Here is a 17,638-nt window from a genome sequence, read left to right as displayed (position 1 = left end):
GGTCATATGATTGCATAATTGACCTTCAACCTGGTGCCATACCCCCTCGTGGCCGGGTTTACCCTTTGTCAGTCTTGGAGGATAAGGCCATGGAGGAGTATGTTGCAGACGCACTTTCTCGTGGTTTCATCCGCAAATCCTCGTCTCCTGCTGGTGCTGGATTCTTTTTTGTGAAGAAGAAGAGTGGTGAACTGAGACCTTGTAGCCATTATAGGGGTCTCAATCGTTTCACAATTAAGAATGCCCCTCCCATTCCGTTGATTACAGAGTTATTTGACCGCCTCAAGGGAGCAACGGTTTTCACAAAGCTTGATTTGAGAGGGGCATACAATCTCGTCAGGATTAAGGAGGGCGACGAGTGGAAAACTGCGTTTAATACCAGACCAGGTCATTATTAGTATCTTGTAATGCCTTTTGGCCTTTGTAACACTCCGGCAGTTTTCCAGGAGTTCATTAACGATGTCCTCCGAGATTTGTTGCGGTTATGTGTGGTGGTTTATCTCAACGATATCCTCATATTTTCCAAGTCCCTGGAGAGCCACCACACAGATGTCTGTCATGTGCTTCAGAGACTCGTCTCTGGTCAAGCCCCTGACTGATATAACCAGGAAAGACGGCAACCCACAGAGTTGGTCTTTGTTTCTGCTCCTGCGTTGGCACACCCTGATCCTACGTTGCCTTTTATCCTAGAAGTTGATGCTTCCGAGACTGGAGTTGGCGCCCTTCTGTCTCAACGTCCTAACTCTGAGTGCGCTATGCATCCGTGTGGCTACTTTTCCAAGAAATTGTCACAGGCAGAGTGCAATTACAAGATTGGTGACAGAGAGCTGTTGGCGTTCATTTTAGCGCTGAAAGAATGGAGACATCTCCTTGAAGGTACCACTGTGACGGTTCTCATTCTTACTGACCATAAGAATCTCACATTCTTGTCTGAGGCTAAGCGCCTCTCTCCCAGAAGGGCGCGGTGGGCTCTTTTCTTGTCGCGTTTTAATTACACTGTCTCATTCTTACCCGATACTAAAAATGTAAGGGCTGGCGCCTTGTCACGACAATTTTCCTCCACTTCCAAGATGGAGTCGGTTTTGGTTCCTGTGAATCCTCCTGATCATATTCTAGGTACGGTTCACACCAGTCTTACTTCTCCTTTGGGTGACAAAATTCTTGCTGCTCAGGTCGATGCTCCTCCTAAAAAACCTTGTGACCACTGCTTTGTTCCAGAGAGTCTTCGTACTGTACGGTATTCAGCTTGCTTTCTCCTCTGCGTATCAGTGGGCGGCATAGTGGAGTAGTGGGTAGCACTCTCACCTAGCAGTAAAAAGGGTTGCTGGTTCAAATCCCAACCACGACACTACCTGCCTGGAGTTTGCATGTTCTCCCTGTGTCTGCGTGGGTTTCCTCCAGGTAGTGTGACGTAAAAGTGTGGCTCTTCCTTACGCGTTTCGTCACTGGACAGTTTCAAAGGTCCCCTTTGAAAACGTCCAGTGACAAAATGCGTAAGGCTGGGACGACATTTGGGAGGTACCTTTTAGGGCGCTGGAGTTAGTCAGGGATCGCCTTATCCAATTTAAGTTAATACACAGAATTTATTACACCCCAGCCAGGCTTGCCTCAATGGATCCACGTCAGCAGAATGTTGGAGATGTACAGCCTCACCTGCTGACTTTGACCATATTTTTTGGCACTGTGGGGCAAACAAAGATTTTTGGATGGGGGTCACAAACACTTTAAGGGAACTTTTGTTGGTGCGGATTCCCCTCACCAAGCCGGTGTGTCTTCTGGGGTTGGTGGAGGATTTGGTACAGAAGAGGGCACAGAGAACATCGTTGTCTATTACTTTATTTTATGCACGGAAATCAGTTGTATTGTATTGGAAAAAACCTGATGCACCGTCACTTGCATTTTGGAAGGGTATGGTCAATAAATCAATACCTTTCGATAAAGCAACCTATGCGGCTCAGGGATGTCAGAAGAAGTCTGACGGTGTGGCATGGGTGGCTGGCAGATTCATCCACTGTTGGTTAAGGTTCTCTATGGAACATTCAACTACATAACCAAAGGAGTAGCTGGGTGATAAGTAGGTCTGGTTGACAATTATTTTCCTGTTGATATCGAAGGTTAGAGGGAATGTGTTTAATCCTTCTATATGGGAATAGGTGGATTGCACAAGGGAGGGAGAGGTGGGGTGGTTGGGAAGGGGGTTGTTTTGTTAGTAGTTTATGTATAGTGTATGGTCGTTGAGCCTGGGTATGCCCAATAGGCTTTATGTTGTACGCTTATTAGGGGTGAACTCATGTTCGACTCGAACATCGGCTGTTCGCCAGTTCACCGAACTGCGAACAATTTGGGGTGTTCACTGCAAATTCGAATGCTGCGGAACACCCTTTAAAAGTCTATGGGAGAAATCAAAAGTGCTAATTTTAAAAGCTTATATGCATGGTATTGTCATAAAAAGTGTTTGGGGACCTGGGTCCTGCCCCAGGGGACATGGATCAATGCAAAAAAAGTTTTAAAAAACGGCCATTTTTTCAGGAGCAGTGATTTTAATAATGCTTAAAGTGAAACAATAAAAGTGTAATATCCCTTTAAATTTCGTACCTGGGGGTGTCTAATGTATGCTTGTAAAGGGGCGCATGTTTCCCGTGTTTAGAACAGTCTGACAGCAAAATGACATTTCAAAGGAAAAAAAGTAATTTAAAACTACTTGCGGCTATTAATGAATTGCCAGTCCGACAATACACATAAAAGTTCATTGATAAAAACGGCATGGGAATTGCCCACAGGGGAACCCCGAACCAAAAAAAAAAAATGACGTGGGGGTCCCCCTAAATTCCATACCAGGCCCTTCAGGTCTGGTATGGATATTAAGGGGAACCCCGGCCAAAATGAAAAAAAAAATGGCGTGGGGTCGCCCCAAAAATCCATACCAGACCCTTATCCGAGCAAGCAACCTGGCAGGCCGCAGGAAAAGAGGGGGGGACGAGAGAGCGCCCCCCCCCTCCTGAACCGTACCAGGCCACATGCCCTCAACATTGGGAGGGTGCTTTGGGGTGGCCCCCCAAAACACCTTGTCCCCATGTTGATGGGGACAAGGGCCTCATCAAAAGTACCCCTACCATTTCACAAAAAAAACTATCAAAAATGACAAGAGACAGTTTTTGACAATTCCTTTATTTAAATGCTTCTTCTTGCTTCTATCTTCTTCCTCCATCTTCTTCTTCTTCTGGTTCTTCCTCCGGTGTTCTTGTCCGGCATCTCCTCCATGGCGTCTTCTTATCTTCTTCTCCTTGGGCCGCTCCGCACCCATGATGGCATGGAGGGAGGCTCCCGCTGTGTGATGCTTCTCTCCATCTTTTTCTTCATCTTTTCCTCTTCATCTTCTTCTCTTCATCTTCTTGTCTTCATCTTCTTTTCGGGCCGCTCCGCATCCATGATGGCATGGAGGGAGGCTCCCGCTGTGTGACGCTTCTCCTCTTCTAATGGTTCTTAAATAACAGGGGGGCGGGGCCACCCACTGACCCCGCCCCCCTCTGATGCACGGGAACTTAATGGGGACTTCCGTGTGGAATTCCCCGTGATGTCAGAGGGGGGCGGGGTCACCCGTTACGTAACCCCATTAATATTTTAAATAAAGCATTTAAATAAAGGAATTGTCAAAAACTGTCTCTTGTCATTTTTAACATTTTTGACAGTTTTTTGTGAAATGGTAGGGGTACTTTTGTACCCCCTTACCATTTCACACAGGGGGGAGGGCCGGGATCTGGGGGTCCCCTTGTTAAAGGGGGCTTCCAGATTCCGATAAGCCCCCCACCCGCAGACCCCCACAACCACCGGGCAAGGGTTGTGGGGATGAGGCCCTTGTCCCATCAACATGTGGACAAGGTGTTTTGGGGGGCTACCCCAAAGCACCCTCCCAATGTTGAGGGCATATGGCCTGGTACGGTTCAGGAGGGGGGCGCTCTCTCGTCCCCGCCTCTTTTCCTGTGGCCTGCCAGGTTGCGTGCTCGGATAAGGGTCTGGTATGGATTTTTGGGGGGACCCCACGCCGTTTTTTTTTCAATTTTGGCGCGGGGTTCCCCTTAAAATCCATACCAGACCTGAAGGGTCTGGTATAGATTTTAAGGGGGGACCCTACGACATTTTTTTTTTATTTTGGCCGGGGTTCCCCTTAATATCCATACCAGACCTGAAGGGCCTGGTATGGAATTTAGGGGGACCCCCCACATCATTTTTTAAAAAAAATTTTGGTTCGGGGTTCCCCTGTGGGGAATTCCCATGCTGTTTTTATCAATGAACTTTTATGTGTATTTTCGGACCGGCAATTCATTAATAGCCGCGAGTAGTTTTAATTACTTTTTTCCTTTGAAATGTAATTTTGCTGTCAGACTGTTCTTAACACGGGAAACATGCGCCCCTTTACAGGCATACTATAGACACCCCCCAGGTACGAAATTTAAAGGGATATTACACTTTTATTGTTTCACTTTAAGCATTATTAAAATCACTGCTCCCGAAAAAACGGCCGTTTTTAAAACTTTTTTTTGCATTGAGCCATGTCCCCTGGGGCAGGACCCAGGTCCCCAAACACTTTTTATGACAATAACTTGCATATAATCCTTTAAAATTAGCAGTTTTGATTATTCATGTTCGTGTCCCATAGACTTTAACGGTGTTCGCGTGTTTGAACAAATTTTTTGCCTGTTCGCAGGTTCTGGTGCGAACCGAACAGGGGGTGTTCGGCTCATCCCTAACGCTTATACTAATAATAAAATTATACTGTTTTCAAGCTGCAATTTGGTTGAAACCTCCCCAAGGGATGGTTGTTCCTGAAGTGGGATCTCCCATTGGTGTTGGACATTTTTGCATCAGATGCCTTCAAAGTGGCCGCCCCGTGGTACCTCTTGCTGAAAACTGCTTTCCTGGGGGCAATTACATCGACCAGAAGAGCGTCAGTATTAGGGGCCTCGGGGTTTAAAGAACCCTTTCTCACGTTCCTCCCGGACAGGGTGGTACTCCTGTCGATGCTCGAGATCATGCCAAAGTGGCCTTCAGAGTCCATATCAGAGGTTGTCCTTCCTACGTCCCTTTTGGGGAGTACCCAAGGAAATAGCCCATCGGACATGGGCCAGGCTCCCACTTGTCATTCCATTTGGAGCGCATAATGATTTCACGGTGGCCACAAGATTATTGCCTCTTAGTTGGTGAAGCTCAACTCCTTGGCCTACAAGTTCAAAGGGTTGGCTGTGCCAGGGGGATCACTGCACTCTCCACTAGAGGGGTTGGCAAAAAGGGTGGAGAGGAAGGCGCACCTTAACATTATAAGACCACAATTTATTGCACAAGAAATGCACTTACAAGATAAAGGAGATAACACGCATGTCTGTTGTCAAAAACATCATCCTCAAGGGGTGCCTGCTACCCAGTTTTTCATCCAGGGTCCAAAGGTGCTGTGAGAGGCTGGGCTGGGATGCAGGAGGCGTCCAGGAAATCCGAGCTGCCTGGCGTGGACCGCACTGGAGGAAATGAGGTCACCGGAAGGGCGGGCTGTGATCATAGAGAGGAAGGAAGAGTCCTAATCCCTAATAAATAAAACTGCATCTTATAATATGGTGTGAAATATATAGTATAATATATAGTATACTGTGAATTTTATAGTATAGTGAGAATTTCAATCTCCTCATTTAACCACCCAGGGTTGAGAGTATTTAGGAAATATAACCAAAAAGTTTCTTGCTTGCATAAACATTTAAAACGTTCTGCTGCGGGTAAACTGCTGGGAATTGCCTCAAATCACCCACACTTTGAGGCCAACTGTAGACTGTTGATGTTTTCCAAGAAATGTTTGGGAACACATTTTTATTTTTGATATTTTTAAATAAAAAAATATATAAATTATTATTTATTTAAAAATATTTATCAAAAAATAAAAATATAAACATAACTACAGGGAAAAATTAGATTATAAAAATGACTGGAGCGAACGGGTCGGATAGACCTCAGCACTGACATGTGCACATTGAGCAACAAGTATACAAATATAACAATACTACTGAGAGTATACAATAAAACCATGGCAAAGATAAAAACAGGAGAGGTTACAATATAAATGTGTGAAACGTGTGTATAGGGAATGGACAACAGGAGAGGGGGAGGTTGGGGGAGACCAGAAGAAAGGGGGGGAGAAAAAAGGGGAAGGGAGGGGAGGGAGGGAAGGGAACAGATGGGGACACATAGGGAAATAGTAAACACCTATAATCCTGGACTACAATGTACAGTATAAGAAAATAGAAAGAATTATCAAGCGACATTGGCATATACTTCTGGCAGACAAAAGACTACAAGATACTCTATCCACTAACCCTAGATTCATATATAAGAGAGCACCGACCCTTCGGGACAGAGTTGTGAAAAACATATTAGATCCACCTAAGAAAAACTTTACTTTCTTTACTGGAAAAAGCTTCTATCCTTGCAAGAGATGCTTTGCATGTTTGAGAACCAGGCGTCCAAATGAAAAGATATTTAATTTTACATCCACTAGCACGGGAGATACATATGACATCAAAGAGTTCATCTGTTGCAACCAGAAGGGGCTGTATATGCCCTGGAGTGTAGTTGCGGCTTGCAATACATCGGTCGCACCAAGAGACCCCTAAAGGTGCGCATTAAGGAGCATGTCCAAAACATTATCAGCGGATACGACAAACATAGTGTATCCAAACACTTTCCTTTATGCAACAATAAGGACCCCTTCCATCTGAAATTCTGGGGAATAGAACCATATATCAAACACTGGTGGGGGGTCATAAGGTGAGGACCCTCTGCCAGCTAGAATCAAAATGGATATTCATACTAGACACTTTCTCGCCCAGAGGCCTGAATATTAAATTTGACCTCAATTGCTTCCTCAGTGATTTTTAGTATTTGTACTCCATAGTTTTCACTCCTTTGTTTACTTACTATTTCTCTATGTGTCCCCATCTGTTCCCTTCCCTTCCCTCCTCCCCTCCCTTCCCATTTTTTCTCTCCCCCCCTCCTGTTGTCCATTCCCTATACACACACGTTTCACATATTTATATTGTAACCTCTCTTGTTTTTATCTTTGCCATGGTTTTATTGTATACTCTCAGTAGTATTGTTATATTTGTATACTGGTTGCTCAATGTGCACACGTCAGTGCTGAGGTCTATCTGACCCATTTGCTCCAGTCATTTTTATAATCTCATTTTTCCCTATAGGTATGTTTATTTTTATTTTTTGATTTTAAAATAAATAATAACGATATATATATATATATATATAGATATATATATATATATATATATATATATATATCTATATATATCTATATATATATATATATATATTTTACTTGGTATAGATATATGCCATTTTAATCATGTTTCTATAGTATTACCATTTATTCTAGCCTGCTGTGTCAGCTCTATGTTCAACCTATTTTTTCCTTTTGCTCTGCTGACATCATTTTCATCATCCCGTTGTCACGGCCGCGCTCTTAAGATTGTTTACACACTCCATGACTACGGTCTGCCAGCAGCAGTTTTCCTTTGACTGACGGCCGTGCTATATAGTAAGAGACAACCAGGAAAATGGCCGCGCTCATGGTCTCTCGCAAAATGGCCGCCATCTATCATTATACTGAGCTACAGGAAAATGGCCGCTCATTGTAACTAATGTTAGAAACTATTTAAAGACATCTATTGTGCCTTCCCTTTATATCCCGATGAAGTCACGTGACGCCACGCGTAGGGACGGGAGAGGCACTCTATACTGGCTTAGGCAAACAAGCTCGCCGCTTGTAGAGATAAGTGGATTGTTTTTACTTGCTATGTAAGTACCTTCACTGCTATCTAATAAATACCAACTACTGTTAAAAAAAAATACTACACTATCCGGTTCCCCTTTTTTACTTCTCCTCCTGCACCTGCTGAGAGACAGACAACCACAAGGAACCTTATCTGGTCCAGGAACATAAGAGAGAGTCAGCCATTACCAGTATTTATGCGGTTACCTCATTGCCTCAAGGTAAGAGGCCACTTCTCACCAGTGTGTGTTTTGTGCACAAAGAGGAGATATCCATTTTTCCCAGCACCTTATGTCACCACTTGCACATTGGAATACTCTTTCACAGAAAGGAGATATATTCCCCATTTAACTTTACTCACAGTTTTTTTGCATTGTATACACTATTGATTTGTTTGGACTATTTAGTTTTATTTTTTGCAGTTGACGCAAATTTGCGTATGATGCACATTGTTTGTATTTTGCACAAGTTTTCTTGCACTTTTGCACAGGAAGATTGTTGTTGCTGAATTTGCACATTTTTGCTTATTTTGCACAATTTATTCAGTTTCCGGATATACCATACATATGTATACTTAGCTTACTGTTATTATTAATTTACCTTTGCACTTTGATACTATCACCCAATATTATGTTTTATCACATTGCACGGACTATAGAAATTTTATTATAGTAGTCCTTTATTTTTATATTTTGGATTTTTATGTGTATTGACACCATTTATTTATTTTTATTTATTCCACTGACCTTTGTACTACTACCTTTAGCAGCATACTGTGGTCTATCACATTGTACCCTACTGTTCTATAGAAGTCCTATCACAGTAGTCCTATATTTCTGCATTCTAGTGTACTGATACCATTCATTTTACTTTACCTCTTTGTGTACTGCTACCTTTAGCAGCACATTTTTTCTACTCGTCTTTGGAACAGCTCAGCACCAACCCCTATCCTTATTTTATCACCGTATGGGCTTGGCTTGAACCACATTCAGTGCTTGCAGCAGTTTCACCTCTAACTGCTTCTATCCCACATGGTAGCGCAGGAATAATCATACAGTTTAATGTGTAACATAGCTTGTAGACTCCAACTTTAACACAAACCAATTATCACACACTTATCAGAATTTTTTTTACCAAAGACATGTAGCAGAATACATTTTGGCCTAAATTTTCAATGAAATTTGATTTTATTGTTTTTTTTTTTTTAACAGAAAGTAGAAAATGTATATTTTTCCATGCTCTACCCATTAACGTCCCCAAATCCAGATTAGAAGCTCTTCAAAGAGACATTAACAGATTTGGTCAAATAAAAGACCAAGATGCAGTTACTCTCTCATGTTCAGACCACAAAATAAAGGTGGACTTGGCCTCCCAAACATTTGGCAATACTTCTTAGCAACCAAACTCACACAAATGGCCCAATGGTTTGCCCCTACACCATATATTCCATGGCTAAACTTCGAGTCAACTTCAATCTCTCCACACTTCTTACAAGGTTTATTGTGGTCCGATTAAACTCTCACCATAAAATACTCAAATTAAATAATATAGTTGCCCACTTTCTTCAAATATGGCTTAAAATTGATAAAACCTTCAAACTATCATCAGATACCCCACCTCTAGCATCCTTTCTAGGTGACTCTAGACTTTTACAAAACCACAACAACAATTTATTCCCTCAGTGGCGAAACAATAATCTGACTACTCTAAGATCACTGCATCCATACAAGACATTCCCCTTCCTTCCCTGCAATCTAAATACAACCTTCCCTCCTCTGAACTAATAAACTACCTCCAGATCAAAAACTTCTATACTGAACATTACTCGTTAATCATCCAATCCAAAACTACACTATTTGAACACATCTGTATAAATTCCTCAAGAGATAAAGGCTTGATTTCCCTACTTTATAAATATCTCAACAACATCACGATACCTGAAAAATCTAGCCCAATGCTACACTGGGAAGCTGACCTAGACAGTCGTATCCCCACAGAAACTTGGAATACCATGACAGATAATCTTCGCAAATGTAACATCTTTTAGAGAATCGCCTATGAAACTATTCACCAGACTGTATCCGACACCCTAGAAAATCCACTCCTTTTACCCGGCTGAACCCGGCACATATCTTCATATTTTTTGGAGCTGTGGGCACTTGGAACCGGTGTGGAGGGCTGCCGCTAGTAAAATAGAATTGCAAAAAAAAATCAACCTCTCACCACAAATATGCATACCATATGCGACAATTCCAGATATACCACCTTCCTGTGTTAGACTGATTCACTCCTTATGCAGTTCTATCCAATGGATGATAGCTCTAAACTGGAAATCCAAAAACTTACCTTGGCCTCAGGTTCTATCCAGGATGGAAATGCTTAAATTATCTGAAAGAATCCACCATATTCTTCATGACAGTATGCACATCTTCAACAAAAAGGGATTCACTGGGTTTGATAACTAAATCCTACACTATTGCGTTTTGCTTTCCCTATACTACTCAGATGTTTTTACCAATATTCTCGACTCATTTCCATAGAACTACTTTTCACTTTTACCAATATTACAATTTATAAGGTTATGTTGTACTCTCTCAAAATTGGCTATATACCTGAAGTGTATTCAATGGATACTATATACTGTTTTTTTTTAATGTACATTACTGTGTATTCAAAAGATATTGTCCTCATGACTCTGTAAACATTTTTTTTGAATCTTCCAAATAAAACTTTTGTAAATAAAAAAAAAGAAAATGTATATATTTTTTTAAATACTCACTCTTTTTTCGCTTATATAAAAAAACAAAAAACAAAAAAAAACCCAGTGGAGAATAAATACCACCAAAAGAAAGCACTATTTGTGTGAACAAAATGACAAAAAATTTATTTAGGTATAGTGTAGCATGACTAATTGTCATTCTAAATGCGAGAGCACTGAAAGCTGAAAATTGGTCTGGGAAGGAAGGGGGTGAAAGTGCCCAGTGTTAAGGTGGTTAAACATAATCCAATGGTGTTGCTTTAGAAACCAATCAGCTTCTAGGTCTCTTTTTTTTGTCAAAGTTTAATTGAACAAGCTGAAGTTAGAAGCTTTTGCACTCTCCGGTTTTAGTAAATCAACCCCACTGTGTAGTTTTTTCAACCTTTTTATCTTTTACTAACCTTTTCTACATACAACTATTTTAGTGAAATGAAAACCATAGGTATAGTTTTTTTTTTCATAAAAAAATAAAAAAAAAGCCCACAGGCAAAATTAGTAATTTAAACTCCCAAGCTTACCTGTTTAGGAATCACTGCCACCTCTTGAGACTGACACAAAACTGTAAAAACTCCAGGATGTCTGGTGGAAGACGGGATCACACTGAGATTTATGCCCCAAACCAAGCGTGAATGCAGTTCCAGAATGGAGACTGTTTCCGAAGAGACAAAGATTGTTTGCTCTCCTAGGATGGAGTGCGAGAGTGGAGATCGTACCTAAAAATAAATGTCATATAAACAATCAGATATAAAAATAATATCTTAGTAAAAAATGCTGCATACATTTCTCTGTGTGATGGTTAGAGAGAGATCCGCTTGTCCTCTCCTGCAACATAAACCACATGGACCTACCACAATCCATTCCCAAGATTGGAAGACGTGAAGATTCTCCTCATAAAAGGTTCCTTTTTTTGAAAAAAGTTACCCATCTATGGCCAGCTTTAAGGATGGGACTGGGGAGTAACGTTTACCATAATTACCAGATTGCTCAGAGAATGTGAGTTGGAGTAGGAGGCAGAGCTAAAGCAGAGGAGATTCACTCACCTGATGTGTTCTGTATGAGGACTCTGGAAGTGTGTGCTTGGGGAGCACGCCTAATGTAGGTCAGCTAAAGTTTACTTGGCAGAGGGAATAAAGGAGATGCTTCCAGCAAGTGTGTTTACAGTAAGGTTGCACCGATACCGATACAAGTACCGATATCGGTGCCAATACTGAGCATTTGCATGAGTACTTGTACTTGATACATGCTTGATCCAATACATGGGCAGCCGCTTCTCATCCTCTCCCTCCCGTGGCTGTCAGGGAGATCGTGCTTGTAACCCCACCGACTGTCCCCCTCAGAGTATCCCTCTGTGCTCCCTGGGACGCTGTGTCCTGCTCCAGGTCTCCCTCTGTGCTCTCCATGTCCCTTGTGTCCTCCCCTGGTCCTCCTCCGGGTCCCGATCCGTGTCGTCCCCAGGGTCACGCTCTGTGTCCTCCTCCAGGTACCGATCGGTGTCCTCCTGCGGGTCCCCCTGTATCCTCCCCGGCTCCTCCTCCGGTCCCCCCTGTCCCAGATCTGTCAGGATGGAGAGCGGACAAAGAAGCCAGTAAATCTGTCATTTACCGGCTCCTTCCTTTTCTGAATGGACAGAGTCAGTGATCACTCCATTCATCTCCAGTGCAGCTGAGGCTGCTGAGAAAGAGACTGGGGAATCGGTGTACTCAGTCCCTTTCCCTATCTCAAAGAGGAGATATCAGTGGTCTGTTTAGACCCCTTATATCTCAACAAGGCCCCCCCCAACAGGGCCGATAAAAAAAAAAATATATAAAAAAAAAAACAATTGTACTATTTAAAAGTTAAATTGTAAAAAAAAAAATACTGACACCATCCCCCCCCCCCCAAAAAAAAAGCATTGTAAAAAAAACTGTAAAAAAAAAAAATGGTAAAAAATAAAATTGTAAAAGAAATAAAATAAAAATAAAAAACTACTGACAGTCCACTACTCATCAGTGCCACCGTCACATGACATTAAAAAAAAGTATTGGTAATCGGTATTGGCGAGTACTTGAAAAAAAGTATCAATACTTGTACTCGGTTTTAAAAAAGTGGTATAGGTGCAATATATAAAAAATATGGGGTTGTGACAAAGAGATGTCACCAGAAAGGTGAAGAAGAGGAGGGTCAACCACGGTTTAATTTTAGCAAAAATAACAAGGCTTTATTGATGTAACATAATTAATCAAACAAAAGGCTCAACAAGAGTGGCCTAGTGGCCATATCCAGTGAACCACACTCCTACAATGTACCAGTTAAATAAATAAAAAAATTCCACTGTAGAAAATTGACAATATTGTCGTTAAGACGCTAGGCTCAGAGAACCCCCGCAGACTCCATTTCCAGGATGCCAGTTCCAGGGTGGTGGTGCTAGAATTAGGGAAAGTCCTACATGTAATCACTGTCTCCTCCAATATCCGTCCCAATTATTATTGATATCTAGTGTCCATTAGGGCGATTTCTTATGTATATCAATAAGGTTTTATATTTGTTGGATATAGACATGTATAACAGTTAATTCAATTTTCTTACTTCCACATAACATATTGTAAATGATGGGATATACAGTGGGGAACTAGTGTTCTATTATATACAGCTTCAACATCTGTTTCTGACTTTCTGTTTTGAAGCCCATTTCAACTCTCTTGCGGAAGCAAGAAAATGGAATCAATCGGCAACCGGAATAATGTTTGTTGACTGTGAGAGTAAACAGTGGGAACGGAAAGTATTCAGACCCCCTTAAATTTTTTACTCTGTTATATTGCAGCCATTTGCTAAAATCATTTTAAGTTAATTTTTTCCTCATTAATGTACACACAGCACCCCATATTGACAGAAAAACACAGAATTGTTGACATTTTCCAGATTTATTAAAAAAGAAAAACTGAAATATCACATGGTTCTAAGTATTCAGACCCTTTGCTGTGACACTCATATATTTAACTCAGGACAGGTGCTGTGCATTTCTTCTGATCATCCTTGAGATGGTTCTACACCTTCATTTGAGTCCAGCTGTGTTTGATTATACTGATTGGACTTGATTAGGAAAGCTACACACCTGTCTATATAAGACCTTACAGCTCACAGTGCATGTCAGAGCAAATGAGAATCATGAGGTCAAAGGAAGAGCTCAGAGATAGAATTGTGGCAAGGCCCCCAAGCACACAGCTAAAATAACGAAGGAGTGGCTTCACAACAACTCCGTGACTGTTCTTGAATGGCCCAGCCAGAGCCCTGACTTAAACCCAATTGAGCATCTCTGGAGAGACCTAAAAATGGCTGTCCACCAACGTTTACCATCCAACCTGACCGAACTGAAGAGGACCTGCAAGGAGGAATGGCAGAGGATCCCCAAATCCAGGTGTGAAAAACTTGTTGCATCTTTCCCAAAAAGACTCATGGCTGCATTAGATCAAAAGGGTGCTTCTACTAAATACTGAGCAAAGGGTCTGAATACTTAGGGCCCTGTGATATTTCAGTTTTCCTTTTTTTAATAAATCTGCAAAAATGTCAACAATTCTGTGTTTTTCTGTCAATATGGGGTGCTGTGTGTACATTAATGAGGAAAAAAAAAATAACTTAAATTATTATAGCAAATGGCTGCAATATAACAAAGAGTGAAAAATTTAAGGGGGTCTGAATACTTTCCGTTGCCACTGTTTACTCTCACAGTCAACAAACATTATTCTGGTTGCTGATTGATTCCATTTTCTTGCTTCCGCAAGAGAGTTGAAATGGGCTTCAAAACAGACAGTCAGAAACAGGTGTTGAAGCTGTATATAACAGAACAGTAAGTAGTGCAAAGACTCTCAATGAAAAAGGCAAAATTCATCTACACAGCTGTGTTTAACAATGCAGTAAGCTGGAGGAAGCACTTGAGAGATTAGGCAAACTACACAGTTAATAGCATGTCCTAGAGTTATCGCAGTAAAAGCAGATAGATTTCACCCTATACGGGCGCTTACCCCTCCTTGTATCATTCAGTACTGGTAGCGAAATTACTTCACAGGAGAGTTTCTCTAACCATGAGTTATGGAGATAACTGTGGTGCCGCTTTATAAAGAAATGGGGGAACTAATGTGCAAAACCAAACTGTATAGAATAGGATATATAAGGATGGGAGAAGCTACCAACATATAAAAGTGTTCCCACACAGATAAAATATACGAATAAGTGAAGTATGTGGCGCTAACTAAAGTGCAGAAATGAGTCAATATGTATATAGATACAAAATAGAACCACTCACACACCTGACAAGTAGGCGTGTAGAACAGAATAGGCAAGTGCAAGTGAAAATTAAAATAACAAATCTTCTCTACTCTTCTCTAAATCACTGGTAAAGTGCACCAATTCCACAGATTCCAAACAGCAATCTAAAATAACATCCAGTGTGTATATAAGGTGCATCAAGTGAAAAAATATATGACAATCCTAGTCTAAAGATATAATGACATAAAAAAAAAAAACGTGAAACATAAAAAATTTCTGAATAAATCCACTGTTCTCCTGGAGTGAAAAAGGTGAAATTCAAAAAACAGTATAATCAAAGTCCAACATGTGATTAACACTAATATGAATAAGTTCACATATATAAGTTCATGAATTAAATCCATGTGTAAAAAAAATTGTGCAAAAACAACTTTCGATCAATGTCAAATTCCTCCAATCATATATAATATGCGTGGTGCGCCACACGATTCCCCCAGCCTCTCACCTCAGATGGAGACCCCTACGTGTCGAGTCAAGCCTTCAGTACAGAAAACAGCAGATCCCAGCACAACGATCGATTTCCAAAGATTGTCCAAACAATAGTGGATTTTTGGGGGTGACTCCAGGCTTAACCGATGCAGTGAGGACATGAAATAAAAGAGGGTGGCTCTATCGTGTAGTATTTCCCAAAAGTATTTTATTAAAACAAAGAGTAACTTACAGTTTAAAATCAGATAATTCAACAAATAGCTGAGTATTTCCGGTCTCGACCGGAAGTGACGACACCTGGCTCTTCCCTGACGCGTATCGTCACTGAACACGTGACTTTATCAAAGGGTAATCATCATGCTGGAATTGTGGGGAAAAAACTGCGCTACAATAAAGTTGCAAAGTGAAAAAAGGACTGTAAAGCTGCCAACACTCAAACATACAAGGTTCAGAGTAAATATAAAGGTGACAGTTGTAGTTTTACCACACCCAGGGTACACGCTTACACAGTTTTTATTTAGTGCCACACGGTCACCTTTATAATCATCATGCTGTATGTCATATTATATATTTACATATTCAAGTCATGATTGTATGTTTTCCATAATTGTCTCTCTAATGGGCTCCATTGAATACATCTGACCATGTCCGAATACCTGCCTTCATGTATAATTATTATTTTTGCATACAATATAGAGCCATTAGTTGGTCTCCATATAAGTTTTCAAAACTCCCCGTGTGCTTCTATCAGCTAAGGGTAATCAGATTATTAGTAATAAACAACATTGCTGCTATACAATTTCCCCATCTTTCTCATGCGGGGCTTGGCCCTTCCCCGCCCAGCGCACGGGAGCCCGTCGTTCCCCCCTTTTGGGGGGGTGGCGGGCGTCTGTTACATGTGGCATGCCTGATCACCCCCTGGTCACCCTCGGGTTGTCTGTGTTTTTGCGACTATTTTGCGCCGGTGGGCTTGATCTGCATGACACTTCCCCACGGCCTTTAGCGATGGGTTGGCGCCATGCAGGCCTTGCCCTGGGGGTCCCCCTGTATGTTCCCCTATGGTCCCTTCCACATGCTTTGAGGTTTATTTTTTATTTTTGATGTTAGCTGATTCTTGGTCGTTCAGTGGTTGCCGTGGGAATAACTGAGGGCACGCCCCTACTTTGTCTAATTTGCTGCGACACTGTACTCGCCTGACTTCTGGGCGTCGTGAATTGTTTATTCGCCCCACTCTGAGTCATGGTGAGATGATGTCATCTCGTTATACGCGATGACACCGCATATGGCTGTTAACATACTATGCTGACACCAACTGTATAAGATCACTGCGCATGCACCGGCGGCCTTTAAAGCCCGCGGATGGCGCATTGTTCAGTGAAAACTTTGCCTCTCAGGACCAACAACGTCCCAGCCACCTGTGTCCACATACCTGCTCTAAGTAAACAGTTTGTTTTTCTCTTTTTCTTATTGAGTTTTGGCTTTTGCCCTAAATGATATTCTGAGAAGGTGGAGATGCCTTGCTTCCCTCCCCTCCCTTCCTTCATTTATAAGAATTCCAACTGACGATATAAACATTAGAGTTATCTGCCTTTAGAATCAATATCCCTTTAAGGCATGTAAATAGGGGATCTGTAATATACTCACAATGAAGCCCCATACTGTCAAAATAATCACAACATTAACATCATTTGTGTATATTTATATATATTTTTCATATATTAATTTTAATTATAACAGGATATTTTACTATCCCTCAGGGCTTTTCTGTGGCTGCGCCATGGTGGTTATCCCGTGGGGACCTTTGTGAGGGCTGTTCTGAGCCCAGATGGGGTTCATCGTTTTTTCGATGGACAAACAACGGCAAACTTATTTTTCTATGCAAACCTTGTTTTAAAATATTTCTCTACAATTCAATGTCAGTATGTATGTTGGAGATGCTCATGTACTACAATGTTGATGCCGCCTTGAAAGATGTTTTGTTAAAACTATTGTTGCTTTCTTTCAGAATGTATTTATACCTTCTCTTATAACGCCTCTGAGGAAGGGATATTTTTCCTGAAACATGTCAGGTTAATGGAGGAAATTTACGTTCATTGGAATTTGTAACAATGTATCATGTGCAAACATCTCCTTGTTGTTTCATATAAAATGTATTGTACAAACTGCTGCCATGTTTGTCATTACACATGCGCTTTAACCATTTTTCTAAATAAATGATATTTTATGAGATATGATTTTCTTGTTGTTCGCTCATAAAGTCCTATTGTACCGGGGGTTACTTGTGTCCCTTCTTAGGGTCCTTATACAATAATTATTTGGGACGTTGG

General features: G+C 41.3%; 1 protein-coding gene across 2 annotated transcripts in view; it reads right to left on the bottom strand.

The window, feature by feature from the left end:
* The window catches only part of TMEM132A (transmembrane protein 132A), a 617,882-nt gene that overhangs the window by 31,513 nt on the left and 568,731 nt on the right, over nt 1-17,638 (bottom strand). For both annotated transcript variants that reach the window (XM_073596966.1, XM_073596967.1), the window contains one exon: nt 11,099-11,293. In XM_073596966.1, the coding sequence (XP_073453067.1) occupies nt 11,099-11,293 (195 nt within the window). The remainder of the gene's footprint in view (nt 1-11,098; nt 11,294-17,638) is intronic.

Source organism: Aquarana catesbeiana, linkage group LG08, assembly GCF_042186555.1.
Source record: "Aquarana catesbeiana isolate 2022-GZ linkage group LG08, ASM4218655v1, whole genome shotgun sequence".
Lineage (NCBI taxonomy): Eukaryota > Metazoa > Chordata > Amphibia > Anura > Ranidae > Aquarana > Aquarana catesbeiana.
Note: the sequence above shows the minus strand (reverse complement) of the source record. Positions and strands in the feature narration are given on the sequence as shown.